The following is a 15,980-nucleotide window of genomic DNA, read 5'->3' as shown; positions in this document are numbered from 1 at the left end:
TAATAAAAATATACGTAACAATGCTATTCCTAACGTACCACAAGGGGCTACTATATGAGCTCAAGTGGGCTTTTTTGGTAGAAAGGCATCCACTCCAACCTACCTACCTACCTAATAATGATTAAATTATACTTTTTTAAAGACAATAACATAAAAAAATCTTAAAAAATGGCACATTCTATAATTGTAAACCGCCAAGTAATTATAAAGCAGTATATACAATAGCGAAAATAATCTCAAAAAGCGTAAATGGCAATGAATCGGGCACACATTGAGGAAGTCACCAAACGAAATCTGCAAACAAACGTTATCGTGGAATCCTCAAGGAAGCAGAAGACCTGATAGGCCCAATCAAACGTGAAAACGGACACTAGAGAAAGAAATCTAAGCAAGCGAAAAAACCTTCGGAGAAAGTAAAACCCTGGCAAGAAATTGTGACAGTTGGTTAAAGTTCGTTATGGCGCAATGTTCCCCTGAGAACGTGTTGAAATGAAGAAGAAGAAAAAGATATGTTCTTTATCCATAATAACAGCCAAAGTAATCTGTTGGTGAGACTAATAGTTAATGTTAAATTATTTAATATAATTTTACTCATGCACACTGCTGCTAACTATAATATTTGGCAATCAGATAAACCTTGGTTTAAGGGGTACTCAACCCATTTACAAAGTATAGACAAATACCAATATTTGTTGGTATTGCAGTCCAATAGTTTCTTTTTATAAATATATCAATAAACACCTTCATTACAGCCATAATAGAAAATACTAAATTTTATGATAATAAAGGCCACTTTATTATTCCAAACTTATCTGCAGAAAGTTTATGGGATCAACAAAATATGTTTTAAAGATTTGTCCAATTTGGGCACCTATCAGTGATATGTAAATCACGAAGAATAAGCACAATTGAATTTTCCTTTAATTGTCTAAATGATTATCTAATTATATTTATCTTAATACTGTTATTATCTAGAAATTATCTAATTTATATTTATTTAAACACTGTTTACAGCTTTAACTTTTAACTGAAGTTCATTCAACTGTTTATAATAGAGTATTGTGAGTGGAAGTATATATTATATATATCATATACGTCATATATGAAGAAAATAAATTCATGACCTTTAGTTCATCAACTACAAGAATGCTAAACGTTACTTTTTCGGGTTGCTCAGCTGTGGTTTCAAAAATTATTAACCCCGAACGTAAACATACACAGAAGAGATGTTTATTTTAAAAATTTTCTGAAACAATTGGAATTATTTAAATAAAAATAAATTGTATACATAATGTATACAAATAAATCGGTGATGTAAATAAATAAACAATTCAATTGAATAACAGTGGAATTGTATAAATACATTGCAATTCATTAAGATTAAACGTATAACAGAAATTTGTGATTGGATTCACAATCGCGAAGTCGTCGCCAAAGATTTTTTTAAATGAAGTTTTTTATTTATTATTTTTCATTTTTGGCATTTTTAGCATTGTCCAAAGATGCAGCGGCAATTGCACAACAAGCAGAGGCAGCGGTAGAAGCCGAAACAATATCACCTCGAATTACTAGGCCTCCAATTAAGATGGATCCACAACCTATTATATTAATAGCAAATCCAGAACCTGTCGATTCAATAGCTACCACACCACCAATAATTATTAAGCCAATTGAAGTAAATACATTGCCATCTCGTATCATCAGACCTACACTCTGGCCAGAGCCTGTAACAGAAATATTAATAACAAATCCTGATCTGATCGATCCTTTACCTACAGAGTCACCACAAATGACAATACCATTTGAAGCAAATACATTGCCATCTCGTATCATCAGGCTTGAACCAGTCGACCCTTTACCTACAGAGTCACCACAAATTACAATTCCATTTGAAGCAAATACACTGCCATCACGTATTATCGGACCAATACGCTGGCCGGAGCCTGTAACGGATATACTAATAGTAAATCCAGATCTGGTGGACCCTTTGCCTACAGAATCACCACAAATGACAATACCATTTGAAGCAAATACATTGCCATCTCGTATCATCAGACCAATACACTGGCCGGAGCCTGTAACAGATATACTAATAACAAATCCTGATCTGGTCGACCCTTTGCCTACAAAATCACCACAAATGACAACACCAATTGAAACAAATACACTACCAACACGTATTATCAGACCAGTACGCTGGCCGGAGCCTGTAACGGATATACTTATAACAAATCCCGATCTGAACGACCCTTTGCCTACAGAATCACCACAAATGACAATACCATTTGAAACAAATACACTGGCATCTCTTATCGGACGTGTTTTGTGGCCACCCCAGACGGTCATACCAATAACAAGTCCTGAGCCAACAGATGTTATAACCATATTACCAGCAAAGCCATTGAGACCTATTGCACCATGGCGCCCAATAGAATTTTTAACTTTGGATCCAATTACAGCAGCTATTAATCCTGTTAATCCTGTGAATCCTGTTACTGACTTACCAGTTACTGATGTACCAGTTACTGATTTACCAGTTACTGATGTTCCAGTTACGGATGTACCAATCACTGATGTACCAGTTACTAATTTACCTATTACTGATTTACCAGTTACTGATTTACCAGTTACTGATGTACCAATTACTGATGTGGCAATTACTGATTTACCAGTTACTGATTTACCAGTTACTGATATAACAGTTACGGATGTACCAGTTACTGATGCACCCATTACTGATTTACCAGTTACTGATGTTCCAGTTACGGATGTACCAATCACTGATTTACCAATTACTGATGTACCCATTACTGATTTACCAGTTACTAATTTACCTATTACTGATTTACCAGTTACTGATGTACCCGTTACTGATGTACCCGTTACCGATGTACCCATTACTGATTTACCAGTTACTGATTTACCAGTTACTGATTTACCTGTAACGGATATACCAGTCACGGATGTACCAGTTACGGATGTGCCAGTTACGAATGTAGCAGTTACTGATGTACCAATTACTGATGTACCAGTGACGGATGTACCAATTACTGATGTACCAGTTACTAATGATCCAACTGTAATACTAAATCCAAGCGTTCAGCCTCGTTTTATACCAATAACTGAAATTTCAGTCATACCGAGAGCAGCAGCAATACCCATTATACCATCTCCCACTCCCACAAAAATATGGATTAACCCTACCCTTGAACTAAATACAGTCACAACTGATCCATTAATTTTAATTCCACCGGACGCAGTTGTTACAACAAAACCGATTGCAGTTTCATTACCACCATTCACAGAGCATCCCAACATTATACCAACAGAAATTTCTAAATTTCCACATGCAACAAATATAACATCAACTTCCATTACTAAAAATCCAAGGCATTCAATGACAAGAAGTCCGTCTCATATTAGGAAAAATAAGAAAATAAGGAAAAATAAACGTCCAAGAGGAAGAAAGCCAGTTATTCCATTTGTAACCGGAAGTCCACCACCTAGTCGTCCAGTCAGAACTCGATATACATCAATTGACACACATATCGATAACTCTTCATCTACATTTTCGACCACTGAAAAGCCAATCTAATTACATTATGGTGTAATTCAAAAGTGATTTGGAGTATATACTATATATATGAATATAGTTATATATCCTCAATTTTTTTAAATATTGACTGTTATTAGAAAAATAATTCTTAATAAATTTTTTAAATTGTATAATTTGCATTTTATATTTTTAAAGGTTCTCACACCTTATTTACTTTGATTCTCTGATTAAGAATCAACTTCTAATCCTAAACTTAATAAAATTAACATAAACAATAAAAACAAAGGTGAGAAAGCAGAATACTAATTAATTTTTATAAAATTATAAATGCCGGAGAAGGAGGAAACTTCGATACTTCGAATCTAAAAATTCAGAAACGAATGAAACCTGATTAAAAAGTACATTAAGAAATATGAACACCTTAAAAAATAATTTGAAAAATTTTGTATATCAAGGAAAAAAGTAGTTGGAAACCGATCAAACGAATCAAACCAAATAAAAAAAATATTTATAGCTTCTCCCAAGACAAATATTAGCTGAAAAAGCTCTTATTATAAAAAACTATATAATATATGTAGAGGTTTATATAAGAATAATTTTATTGATATATATTCCTGTACTTCTATCATTCTTTTTATATTTTTTTTGGTTTTTTTTGTAGATTTACTGATTATCCTTAATCATTGTAACTGACCATCGACGCCAATCCACTTAATTCAGTATTTAAATTTTCCACATTAATCACGACCAACGCTTAAAAACTGAAAGATAAATTGTTTCTTATATGCCTAAGTAAACTTTATTGTCGCAAAAAATAATTCAAAAAATGTTCACATCGTTTTGTTACATAAAAGATAATCCATCTATCTTCTACGCCTTAAACTATGCAGTTAAAAATAAATTATAATACATTTCCTCATTAAGTGTTGTGAAAAATATAGTGAACTACATTTCGGGAAAGTATGTTATGTTCAAACTTTTTGGGAAAGCTATTAACATTTTTTGCACATAGTTAAGATATTGCTTATAAATGATATTGTTCGACAGGAGACTATAATTTTCGAATATGTTTGGAAGCGTCGAAACCTTTATAAATGAGGTACAAAGATATCTACACGCATTGCTTAACACTGTGAAATATATCGTGAAATAACTACTCTTTCTAAGTTAATACGGCATGTTACTTACTTGATAGTCCTATTAATTGATAGGACTATTGAGAGGTTTTGGTTAATATCTTCACGAGCTTCTTGTCTATGGAGAAGTCAAACACCTTCTCTATTCTAGTATATTTTATGAGGTTAATATTCAGTTAACTAAATCTCTGTAAAGTTTCTTTTCCGACCTACGTTTCAAACAGTTTCTAGTCCTCAATCTTTTTAGCATGGTGGAGTCAAAGAAGCCAATAGACAAAAATCCCTGCAAAATAATAACGTTGAGATAGCAGCCCATAGTTTATATGGTTGCCATAATTATCACAAAGAATTATAGATATGTTGAGTGACCAACAGTCACAATCAGTTTCATAAAGTTTTCAACGGAGTTCTAACAGGCTCAAATCTACTATCATTAATGCTAACCAATCCAGTGCTTGGGTAATCATGGAATTGCATGGATAACAGTTTCGGTATTTGTAAACTGGAAATATATTCCGATAAAGTGGACCTTATATTGTTTTTAACATATGTCAAAGAAATCCCTTTCTCAGGATACTCAAAATAAATAAAATGTATAATTATCAAACCATTGCCTTCCACGTTGTTTTGATCTGATTTAGTGTTTGTTACCTAAATATATCACAATATGTTAGAACTCGTATTATTATTATATTATGGGTATATAGTGAGATTTCGAAAAGTAGTGAATTAGAACAACAAAAATTCTTTTTTTATATTATTTCAATTAATTGAATTTTTATCCATCATCCATCAGTGGCCATGAAAATAATTCTTGTGTTTAATTTTTCGTGAATAATTTTTTGAGACTTCAAGTACCAGGAATCGAACTCGTGCCCTGGCAAATTTGAAGCTCATAAAGTTTATATAATATTGAAGTTCACCTAACCTAAAGTAGCGCTCAAATTTTCCACTAATTTTAATTTGAATCTGACTTTATTATTCATGTGATGTTTGCATTTCCATGTCGCCATTGTCAAGTTTCGTTAGGATGTTAGAGGCGTAAGATGGTTTAAACCATTGCGTTGAACCCATCCTCTTTCCTGATTGTAAAAATATTTCGTACATAGTTATTTTGATTTAATGAAAAGATAACTTAAGTGTATAAATTTTATTGCCGTTGCTTTTGTGTCACTCGGTGGCAGTGACATTTGTCACACAGCGCTTTAGCGTCTCCATTTTCTCATACTTAAGCGACTCTCTCGCTTGGTTTGTCGTTCCTTCATACGTGCATTTGGGTGTTCGTCTACTTCTGGTGACAATCAATTTGAACCTCAAAGCGTTTTTTTTTTATATTTTGTCTTCATCCACATCGCAATCTCACATTGTATTTTATCTTTTGTGCTTTTGATTGTTTCCTTTTTGCCACCGCTTCCGCTTTCACTGCGTTAATTACCAATTTAAATGCAAACTTATCCTGATGTTGATGAAGATGAATGTGGATTTCTTTAACAAAGCACCAGTAATTGTAACAAAGAAGCTTTAACTACTCGCTTAATAAAGGAAGACATCAAGTCTCAATGTTTTCTTAAAGAAGCACAGAGAGAATGTAAAGGGGTCCGCAATTTTTTTTCGTGAAAATAAAGTCTATTTTGGAAAATTAATGAATGGAAAATTGGTAGGTGGCTAGATTCAGTAGCAATAATTATAGTTTCCGTGGGATAAGATGTTTTTTAGAGTGTAGCTTATATAGTGTGTTGAGAACCATTCGATATAAATGCATTCGTTAGGTTAGAAGAAGTATTCGACGCTCTTCTGTTCGCATGGGTATGAAGCATCACAATTTTAAAACAGATAGCTGTTTCTGACAAATTTTTTTTCTTATTAGATTGCAAAATTTATAAACATTCTATAGAGATTACAATTTGGATGTGAAAGATATTTATATATACTAATCAATCATCAATAATTTTAATACAATTATGCTCTTGAGAAGAGAAAGAAGGAAATCTTTATTCAACGTTTTCGTTACCGCAAATTTCACGTATGATTTCATAAAGGATAGTGGTAATGATGCAGGTTTATTATCAAAGAAACTAAATATCAAACATCTGTAGGTGTCCCCAAATTGTCAACGTTTTTCAGGCATAAGTGTTTGCAATTGAAAAAGCTTGAAAAATAAACCTACAAAAACAATGTCGCTGTTCTATTTTATTTTAATTGAATGGAAATAAATTTACCAATATCGGCCAAAAAGTTGATTCTTATAATCCTTCATATTATCTCCGTAAGCCGCCTTGGCTGTAAAGTTTTAATTGATTTACTTATGGTATTAACATTGCTCTGACATTCCATTATTTGTTCAAAACTCTACAACAATCTCTTACTGGCATAATATTGATCCCCCTGTGGGTAATATTCCCGAGGTAAGCCATGCCTGTCGTAAAATAGCACTAAAATCTCGCTATCATTCCGACATTCTTCGGAGTGTGAATGGTAGTGAGTGAGATTTACTTGCGACACCCCACTGGAGGTTTATAACTGGTACCACGGAGGTCAATGCCCGTAGCTTCGACTGTCCTGACCAATTGTGGTTGACAGTGTTGTGGTGGCTGTGGTTATAGTTAAACTCACGCGTTAGTTTGGGATGATTGCAGGATATTTTACTTTCAATCGGCGTGGAATTGCGTATTCATACCGGTTGCTGTGACTCAAAGAACAACAGATGTTGCATGTGACATATAACTGGTAATTGATCAAGGTGGAAATTCCTTGGATTTTTTAATGGGACGTTTATATATCGGCGCATTATCTTAATACATTTGTTTCTTAGAACACCGCGGTCTTAAGCCTTGAAGGCAGATAACCACAAACTAGTCCAGACCAAACTACACAACATTAAATTCTGGCATAGTATTGACCTCAAAGAAGAGCTGTAAAAAGCAATTCCAGATATTGGGTTAAAAACAATTAATATTCTATTAGAAATGTCAACTCTTACTTAATGCAACACCGTATATTTCTTCCCCATTGTGGTACCTTTTAAATTAACCACAGAATATTAAAGAAATCGTTCATATTTCCAAATTCCTACAAATTTAATAGAATTTCATTTGGTCAATCTTATACACACCTTCATCTTTTAAATACATTTCCGGATGAAATACAGTTTGATTCAGTTCCAATGAAAAGTTATTAAATTTTTTTTAAAATAAACATTTTATTGTGGTCAATTTTGACCAATATTGTGACTTTCCGAATTCCGAAATATGTACATTCGTCAACTGCCACTGAAAGTACCACATTTCCAACATTCAAACTCTCAACCAAAATTCTTTAACCGAAATTCTGGCAATGACAAAATATTTTGTTACTTTGTGTATTTCTTCAAAATTAAAATGAAATTGAAAATATTTTATTTATTTTCCAGGAAAAATAAATATGTAATTTATAGAAAATATTTAAGAAATTCTGTAGAGCAAAAATTTTAAAGTGAAATATTTTGGAAATTCTTTATTTATTAATTTTAAATATGTAAGCTCTTAATTTAATATATCAGGTATGTTTCACTTAGCGTTTTTGCTTTAAGTTGATCGACAAACGAATTAGTTACTACTCAATGTATAAAGCTGTAGAAACTTCATTCATTTATCCATTCTTCAATCCATTCTTACTCCTAAGCAATTCAGTCAACACAAACGAGTTACTTACTACTCAATATATAAGGCTGTAGAATCTTTATCTATCTATTATCTATTCTTCAACCCATTCTTACTCCAAAGCGATCCAGTCTCCTCTTGCACTATCAGTACCTATCCACTTCCACTCGTTTGTCATCCTTAGCGTGAGTTTTGGCTTTAAGTTGATCGACAAACGAGTTACTTACTTCTCAATGTACAAGGCTGTAGAATCTTCATCCATTCATCCATTCTTCAATCCATTCTTACTCCTACGCAATACAGTCTCCTATTGCACTACCAGCACCATTTTCATTTTCTAACCCATAGGTACGTTCTTGTAATTCGTACCAAGATACCTACCTTGTAGATCTATAAGGGCTGTGACGACAATAACTTTTGATTGACCTTAATCATTAAAATTAAATGAGTGTCAAAACAAGCAGACACCTCCTTTCCTAGTGATTTAGTTGTTTGTGAAGAAAGCTTACTTAAATCCAAGCCCAGAATTTTTAGACCATCTGAAGTTTATTCTCACTATATCGAAGAAATTATCAATAAACGCTTTTCAAAGAGTCGAGCATATACAATGGGTTGATCGCAACTGTGACAAAAAAATTTTAACCATTTTAGATTTTTTGTAGATAGATTTTTCTTTGACACCTTGACTTTTCTATTGAAAAGTAACCACGTTTCCTATAGAATTTTACATGTTGGACCTCTTTTGTTTGCAACAAGAAACTCTGTTTATTTTTATAAGAGACATGTATATAAAATAGTACAGGCCATTATAACTTAGGTAACCATGCTACGAGACTAACTCTTCCTTTCAACCACACCTACCGCAGTTGTGGAGAGAACGACTAAAATGTCTCCCATCTGCTTTGCTTCTGTCCAATACATGCGCGGCTTCGTCATATCACTTTAGGGGATTTCTTTTTCGAGGAACTTGCTGAACTGCAAAACCTTCCTCTGAATAGCATTATTAGCTTTGCCAAAGGTTCTAAGTGGTTCCAATCTTTGTGTTTTTAATTATACAGTAACATAATGGACCTAAGTGGATCCCTTGGTATCACCAAAGAAACATGTATATAAAAAAGAGATATATAAAATCTATACATATACGAATTAAATGGCATTCAGTAGTTAAAATACATGAAAAATATTCATTTTATTTATAAACTATAAGTTGAACATTTTAAAACTTAATTTTTTATAACAATTAGTTTACACTTAATTAATTTAAAACTTACAAAATTTAACATTTACAAAAAAAAGAAGCAAAATTCTATAAACCTTAAAATACTTTACCTAATATACATATATTAAATCTCTGTTATATTTAGATCATCCACAACTGTGGTGTTTGTGAGAGCATCAATATTTGAATTCGACCACCAATCTATAACATAACCGCGCAAACTGGAGAGTGCTAACACAGTCATAGATGATTCCCCTTGACTGTGCAAGTCCTGACAATATTCAACATGTGTTGCAGCGCCATCTCCGCCGTTCTTCTTAATACTCTCAATATTTTGCACATATTTCGGGAAATGTCGCTGTGCACAACCTATTAATTTGTCTAATTGGTCAGATGAGAGCGCGCGATATGATTGCTTACTACCAGCTGTTTTCTGCATAATATTCAACAATTTCGAGAAATTGCCCACTGAAATACGGGGTGACAGCAGAGGTAATAATAATAAAATAAGTCGATATATATCCGCATTGAGATGTTCAATATTATGAAATTGCGCAGCACTGGCTTTAAGTGAATACCACAAATTGTTGATCACAGTGATAAGACCCTCTATCACATCGAACTGATAGAATTCAGTTGAGTTCACAATTGAACTTAACCAAGACAGCAGCCCTACATTTTCGATTATAATTTTTATAGATCCTGGTATTTTGGCACAAGTCGAAAATATAGACAATATCAGCAAATTAATATCTAACGTAGACATTGTGCTACCATAGAAGCCCATTAGTACCTTAAATGTATTTGTGCTGACTAAAAGAAATAGATCAGAGCTGCACTTAATACCATTGCATATCACTTCCAATATGAAACGTCGAAACTGTTGATGTTCCACTTCGTGCGAATAAAAGAGTACATTGAATTCTGGTATACATTGGAAATTGAATGTGCTTTTCAGACGTAAATACATGGTAAGCTGTTTATATAGCAAATGTGTGGAATCAGTGGTGATATTAAAAGTTTTAGCTATGAATAGACCAGATATATAAGGCACACGTGGTGTGCTATGACTTTTCTTGTGCTTCATCCAAGCATCACGTAACTCACTCAAACCAGCTTGTATATTTTCATACGTTTGTATCCACAAGGGACGTTCAAAGAATTTACTATTTTCAAAGTGAGCACGATAACGTAATTGAACGCAACCTGCAGCCAAACGCATATCTCTGTCCTGTGAAGAAAGTGCAGCAAATGCAACAGCCAGCAAACCATTTTGTACGGGCCGTGCGGGATGTGCATAAGCTTCGGGTGAAAAGCACATAATCATTAAAGGCACGACAAATGCTGGATCGTAGCACTGTTCATAAATGCCATCACGTTTCGGACATATGAGCATTTCAGCAGCAACAAAAGCTGTCGTGCCTGATTCGATGGAACGCTCTAAACTGTTTGTACCAAAACGCAGTGCTTTCAGTTCTGGATTTTCAAAGCAAATAGAGGGCATTTGTTGCCCAACATGTAGTTTGCGCCAGATTGGAAAATTAGTCAACGTATATTCACAGACTTGTCGATCAATCAGGGACATAACTTGTTCAATGGATGTTTCTTGTTGTTTGAGTTTAGTGCGTTCCTCGTCTGTGCTACGTAAAGCATAAAAAGCTACTGCACTCTCACCCCATATATATGGACGATATTGTTGTAAGCCACAGTCATGTAACTCATACAACTCCAGTAGTCCCAGTGTATAGCGATCGGCGAGTGTTAACTTTGCTTGATAGGCACCTAAGATAAATGGTATTTGACTTTGATTTAGTGCTGACGGTGCCTTCTTCGCCAATACATACAATAGATGTAGAACTTGTGTTTTCACTTGTGTATTCGTAGTTTGTAAGATAATATCATAGAACTTTGAATGTGTACAAATTATGTCGAAAAGCTGTGAAGCGCTACTGCCTTCACCGCCTTCCTCTAGTGTGTAGAGATTTCCACATATATATGCCAGTAACTTCAGTATTAGACCATTACGTTGATCGGCTTCGGCAATTTTCAACTCAGACTCATTTATTTGCATAGCAGTTTTTAGAGAAGTTTTGCAAAAATTCAACCATTGCTGATTATGCAGAATTTTGCTATAATTTGCCTCGAATGGTAAGGTTTTCTCCGCAACGTCTGTGTAAGCTGATTGCCACCAATCGTAAAGCATAAAAGCGAATAGTTCAATTTTATTAGTATCTACAATTGACTTCTTCATATCAGTGCTCAGCATTTGTATTTGCAAATTTATATAGTTAACAAAAATATTTGCTTTTTGTTCTAAAGCATTCTCGTCTAAGGAATTGTAGGCTTTTTTGTAAATGGCATTGATGATACGCATTTGAAATAATTCCACAGCATCTACTTTTAAATTTTTATTACAAAAATCCACACACTCCGACTTGGGCATGCAGCGTTCAATCAATGCTATGCTGCAATCGGCGTGCTCCTTATAGATCACACCTGCTTTTTGTGGTTTTTCGATAGTTTTCATGAAACCATTTTTATATTCTTGATAAATACTTTGGAGTAAGGAACTCTCAAATAACAAATTCTGCTTAAACGCTGTACTTAAAAGCGGATAAATTAATTCTTTTTTGGTGATTTTTTCGGGCAGTTGTGTGATGAACTCTTGGTGTAATTTTGTGTCGCGTGATAGCAATAAACAAGCTAACTTTATGCTAGACTTACTTGTTTTACGTTCCGTAAGCAGTGAACTAAAGAATTTGACACTTAACAATTTAATATTTTGATGGTAAAGTAGCAAAAAATTATAAAATGCTTCTTCCAGCTCTTCAACTTGTCTTTCTTGTCCAAGTTTCTTCACGAAGTTTATATATAATTTGGCAAACTTTTTAATGAAGTCATTACATTTAATAGCGTTTTGTAAGCCAGCTAAACGCATCAATACACAGACAAGCAATTCATAATAGAAACTTTTTGTTGTACCGTCAGACACAAACAAATCTGTGTACTTGATTTTATTGATAACCAAATTTAATATTTCAATACAGTCCTCAGTTTCCAAATTTAATGCCTTTATCAAACTAATACCATCCAAAAGCTTAGAGCTGTGAGTTACGGTTTCTTCGAGAGACTGCAGTGAAATACCAACAGCTTTAACGATTTTAAGCCTATAATTTGTGGAGTGCAATGTAAAATCTGGCAAAACATTACAATATTCAGTGATTTGATACAAAAAGTATATAAAATTTAAATTTGTTTCGCTGTTGGCATTAAGGAGGTCTGCTGTGTTTATATGTGCAATACGCACACTGAAAATATACTTGATCATTTTCTGTATAAAACTAACATTTGTTTGCTCCTCAACAGCTGCATTAGCTTCACAACGTTTTTCATCAGTCTTACGTATTACACTCAATAAATTTATTAGTAAATCAGCAGATTTCTGCGCTTGCACACGTGTCAATAACTGTTTGACTGTAAGTTGTGCCACCAAAAATAGCACTTGTTGCACGTAAAGCATTACTAAACGTTCATTGCAAAAAATTCCAGGTAATTTCAGTTGCTTGCCCATTACTTCTACTTCCAAAGTATGGTCTGCGCTTGATTTACAGAATATATTTATGAAGTCTAGATCTCCTTTTAAGACTGCACTTTGTACACTTTGCATATAAGGCACTACTTTGGCCCATGAGCCTGTTAATTGTATTGGTTCACGCTCATTACCAGGCAACCAACTCTCCATATAAGATTTTAGTTGTTCAAACTTCATTTCATACAATTTATAAACATGACTCGGCATGGGATAATAATGATACATAAGCAAGCAAACAGTTTCTAAGTACTTTCCCAATTGTTCCTCAATTTCAACGCCTTTGAAAATTAATGGCATTAGTTTGCTTATCGAGAGTGTTTCTATGTATGCCTGCAGTGTCAATCCTTGCTCAATATTTTCGAATAATTTTTGCAAAGATTTTGAATTTTCAACTTTTTCATCGGTTTTAATTTGTTCCACTTCAAGTTTTGTGACCTAAAGTATAAACAATTATTAATAACACAAAAATAAACAATAATTTCGCAAGCTTACCTGTAAGACTTCATTGAAGACCTGTGTCACAATATCAACAGTTTCAGCATCGCAAAATCTTAACGCCTCTAACCATAAGTCAATTTCCAGTTCACCTGAATCAAATATTCCAGTATTTATAAAGATGCCACGTAGCAATTCACCTGCTTCTCTTTGCACATCACCACTTCCAAACACAAATGCCTTGATGAAAGAAGTTAACACATTGTTGAATAACTCTTCACCTGGCTCCAATGCCTTTGGAAAGAGTAATAATATTGTTTTGATGGCCTTTAACTCCAATTTTATATTAGCGCTATTTTCCGTTTGATAAAGAGGACGTAGTAGCTTTATATAATCAATAATTGTACTGGTTTTATTCACAAAGGCTTGGTTCTCTTTGCATATCACCAACAAAAGATCCAAAGCGACATCTAAGTGTTCCAGCACATTAACATCTTCATTATGTTGCAATTGTATAGATGCATAAAGTGAATTCAAAATATCTTCAACTGTTGGAAAATTGACAAGTATATGATTCAGTAAATCAAATTTGAAACGCCGCAATGAGTTGCCGCTCTTCACCTGTTCACGTTTTCTCACAATTTCTACATAATTTTGGTACTGTGTGAACATGGTTAAAAGCAAACGATTGGTTGCTAAACGAAAAGAAAATTGTTGATGTTTTAACATTTTAGCACCAGTTAGCAACACAAGCGTCTCAACAGGTAAACAAATATCTTTGATCCAATATGTGAAATCTGTTATAGTTAACTTCTCCAAAGCACTGCCCAATAATTTAGGGTGTAATGTAGCAATAATTGTGTTTAAAAAGTTAACTGCAGCAACCCAATCTCGTGCTATTGTCCGCATAGGATTCACAATACCAGAAAAATGACGCACAGTGTGACGTGCAAGCTCGGGACACGCTAACAACACTTTTACGACTAATTCGATTTTACGCGTATCACACCAAGGCTTATAAAGAAATCCAAGCAATTTACCTATCGCGAACAAAACAATTTTATTAATGACTTGTCTGGCATATATACTATCGTCAACTTACCCTGTATGCTATTATGTTTCTCACGGAAATGAGTGATGGCATCAAATGTTATGCCATGCTTTCGGGATGTGAGTAAAATGACCAAAAACTCATGTGCCGCACTTGCTACTGCATCCCTTTCATCGGCATCCACAATTTCTTGAATTTCCTTTGGCATTAAATCAGTTTTTTGTTTTTTGCTCGCTTTGGCCGCATACACTTTTGGCCCTTGCCAATCATACAAACGCACAAAATGCTTACAACATTCCAAATCAAAAACGTTTGTCTTCTTCGTTTTCGAAATTTCTGCACATTCCAGCACATATTGGCGTAAAGTACTAATAACTACACAAGCGGTGACATGGTCATCGTATATAAGTCCGGATGCTAGCCCACGTAACAATGCACCACGATCGAGAATATTACGTATGAGCAAAGTATTACCATCGATCAAATAGGCTAGCACAAAATGTATGAAGCACTTGCGCACAGTTTCACTGTCATTTATTTCAAATTTGGAATGAGACAATAAGTTCTCTATTGTTTTGACATTCGAAAGAACATCATATGAACTTAATATTTGTCGCCCCAATTGTGGTTCCGCACAAACAATTGCCGTCAACAGTTTGAGTGCAGTGCGGCGATGTTGTAATTGCGTCGATTGCAATAAAAGCTCTAAAGTACTGCCATAGGATTTCAAGAAATAACGACATGCGTGCACTGCCGATTCCATATGATCTTTTTGATTCGTTATAATTTCCATAACCACCAATTGCAATGCTTCACACACATAATTAACGTGTGCAGCATTTGTTTTATCGATGCGTTCCAACGCCTCAGCTAATTCAAGCGGCTTTCCGCGTTTTTCTATGTACTTTGCAATTATCTGTGGACGTGTGTGTGCCAAATGCAGAAAGTGTCGCAACTCTAAAAGATATAGTTTTTAATAAATTCTGAAGTATGATGTTAAATATTATTTACACACCTGTTATAAAATTGTTACCCCTTAGTTTTTCTCTAAAATTTAACATTTTAAAATCTTTAGAAAATTTTGTTTCTTCAAAACCAGAGTCATTATTAGTTTCGCTCTTTGCTGCGCTCGCCTTAAGCAGAGGCCCACCAGCAATGGCCCCATCATCAGGAACTGGATCTTCTTCAAATAGTTGTTCATCATTAGGTTCATTGTTTGTTTTATCACTTATCGATGCCTTTTTTTTATGTTTTTTAGGTTTCGATTGCTTGGCTACTTTTGTGGGCACAACGGTTTCTTCCTCCTGCCCAGTTTCTAGTTCCTTATGTTTTCTTTTTCTTTTCCGTGTGCCC

The 15,980-nt window shown here is 34.1% G+C and overlaps 1 protein-coding gene across 1 annotated transcript; it reads right to left on the bottom strand.

The window, feature by feature from the left end:
* Positions 1-9,649: 9,649 nt before the first annotated feature.
* On the bottom strand, positions 9,650-15,973 carry LOC119674437 (the record flags this gene model as incomplete). Its single annotated transcript, XM_038085575.1, has 4 exons — positions 9,650-13,576; positions 13,634-14,616; positions 14,679-15,584; positions 15,643-15,973. Coding segments are annotated over 4 exons (6,123 nt in total), but the record flags the coding sequence as incomplete, so codon positions are not given.
* Between the last annotated feature and the right edge of the window lie 7 nt (positions 15,974-15,980).

Source organism: Teleopsis dalmanni, chromosome 2, assembly GCF_002237135.1.
Source record: "Teleopsis dalmanni isolate 2A chromosome 2, ASM223713v2, whole genome shotgun sequence".
NCBI lineage: Eukaryota > Metazoa > Arthropoda > Insecta > Diptera > Diopsidae > Teleopsis > Teleopsis dalmanni.
This window is presented reverse-complemented; position numbering and strand designations above follow the sequence as displayed.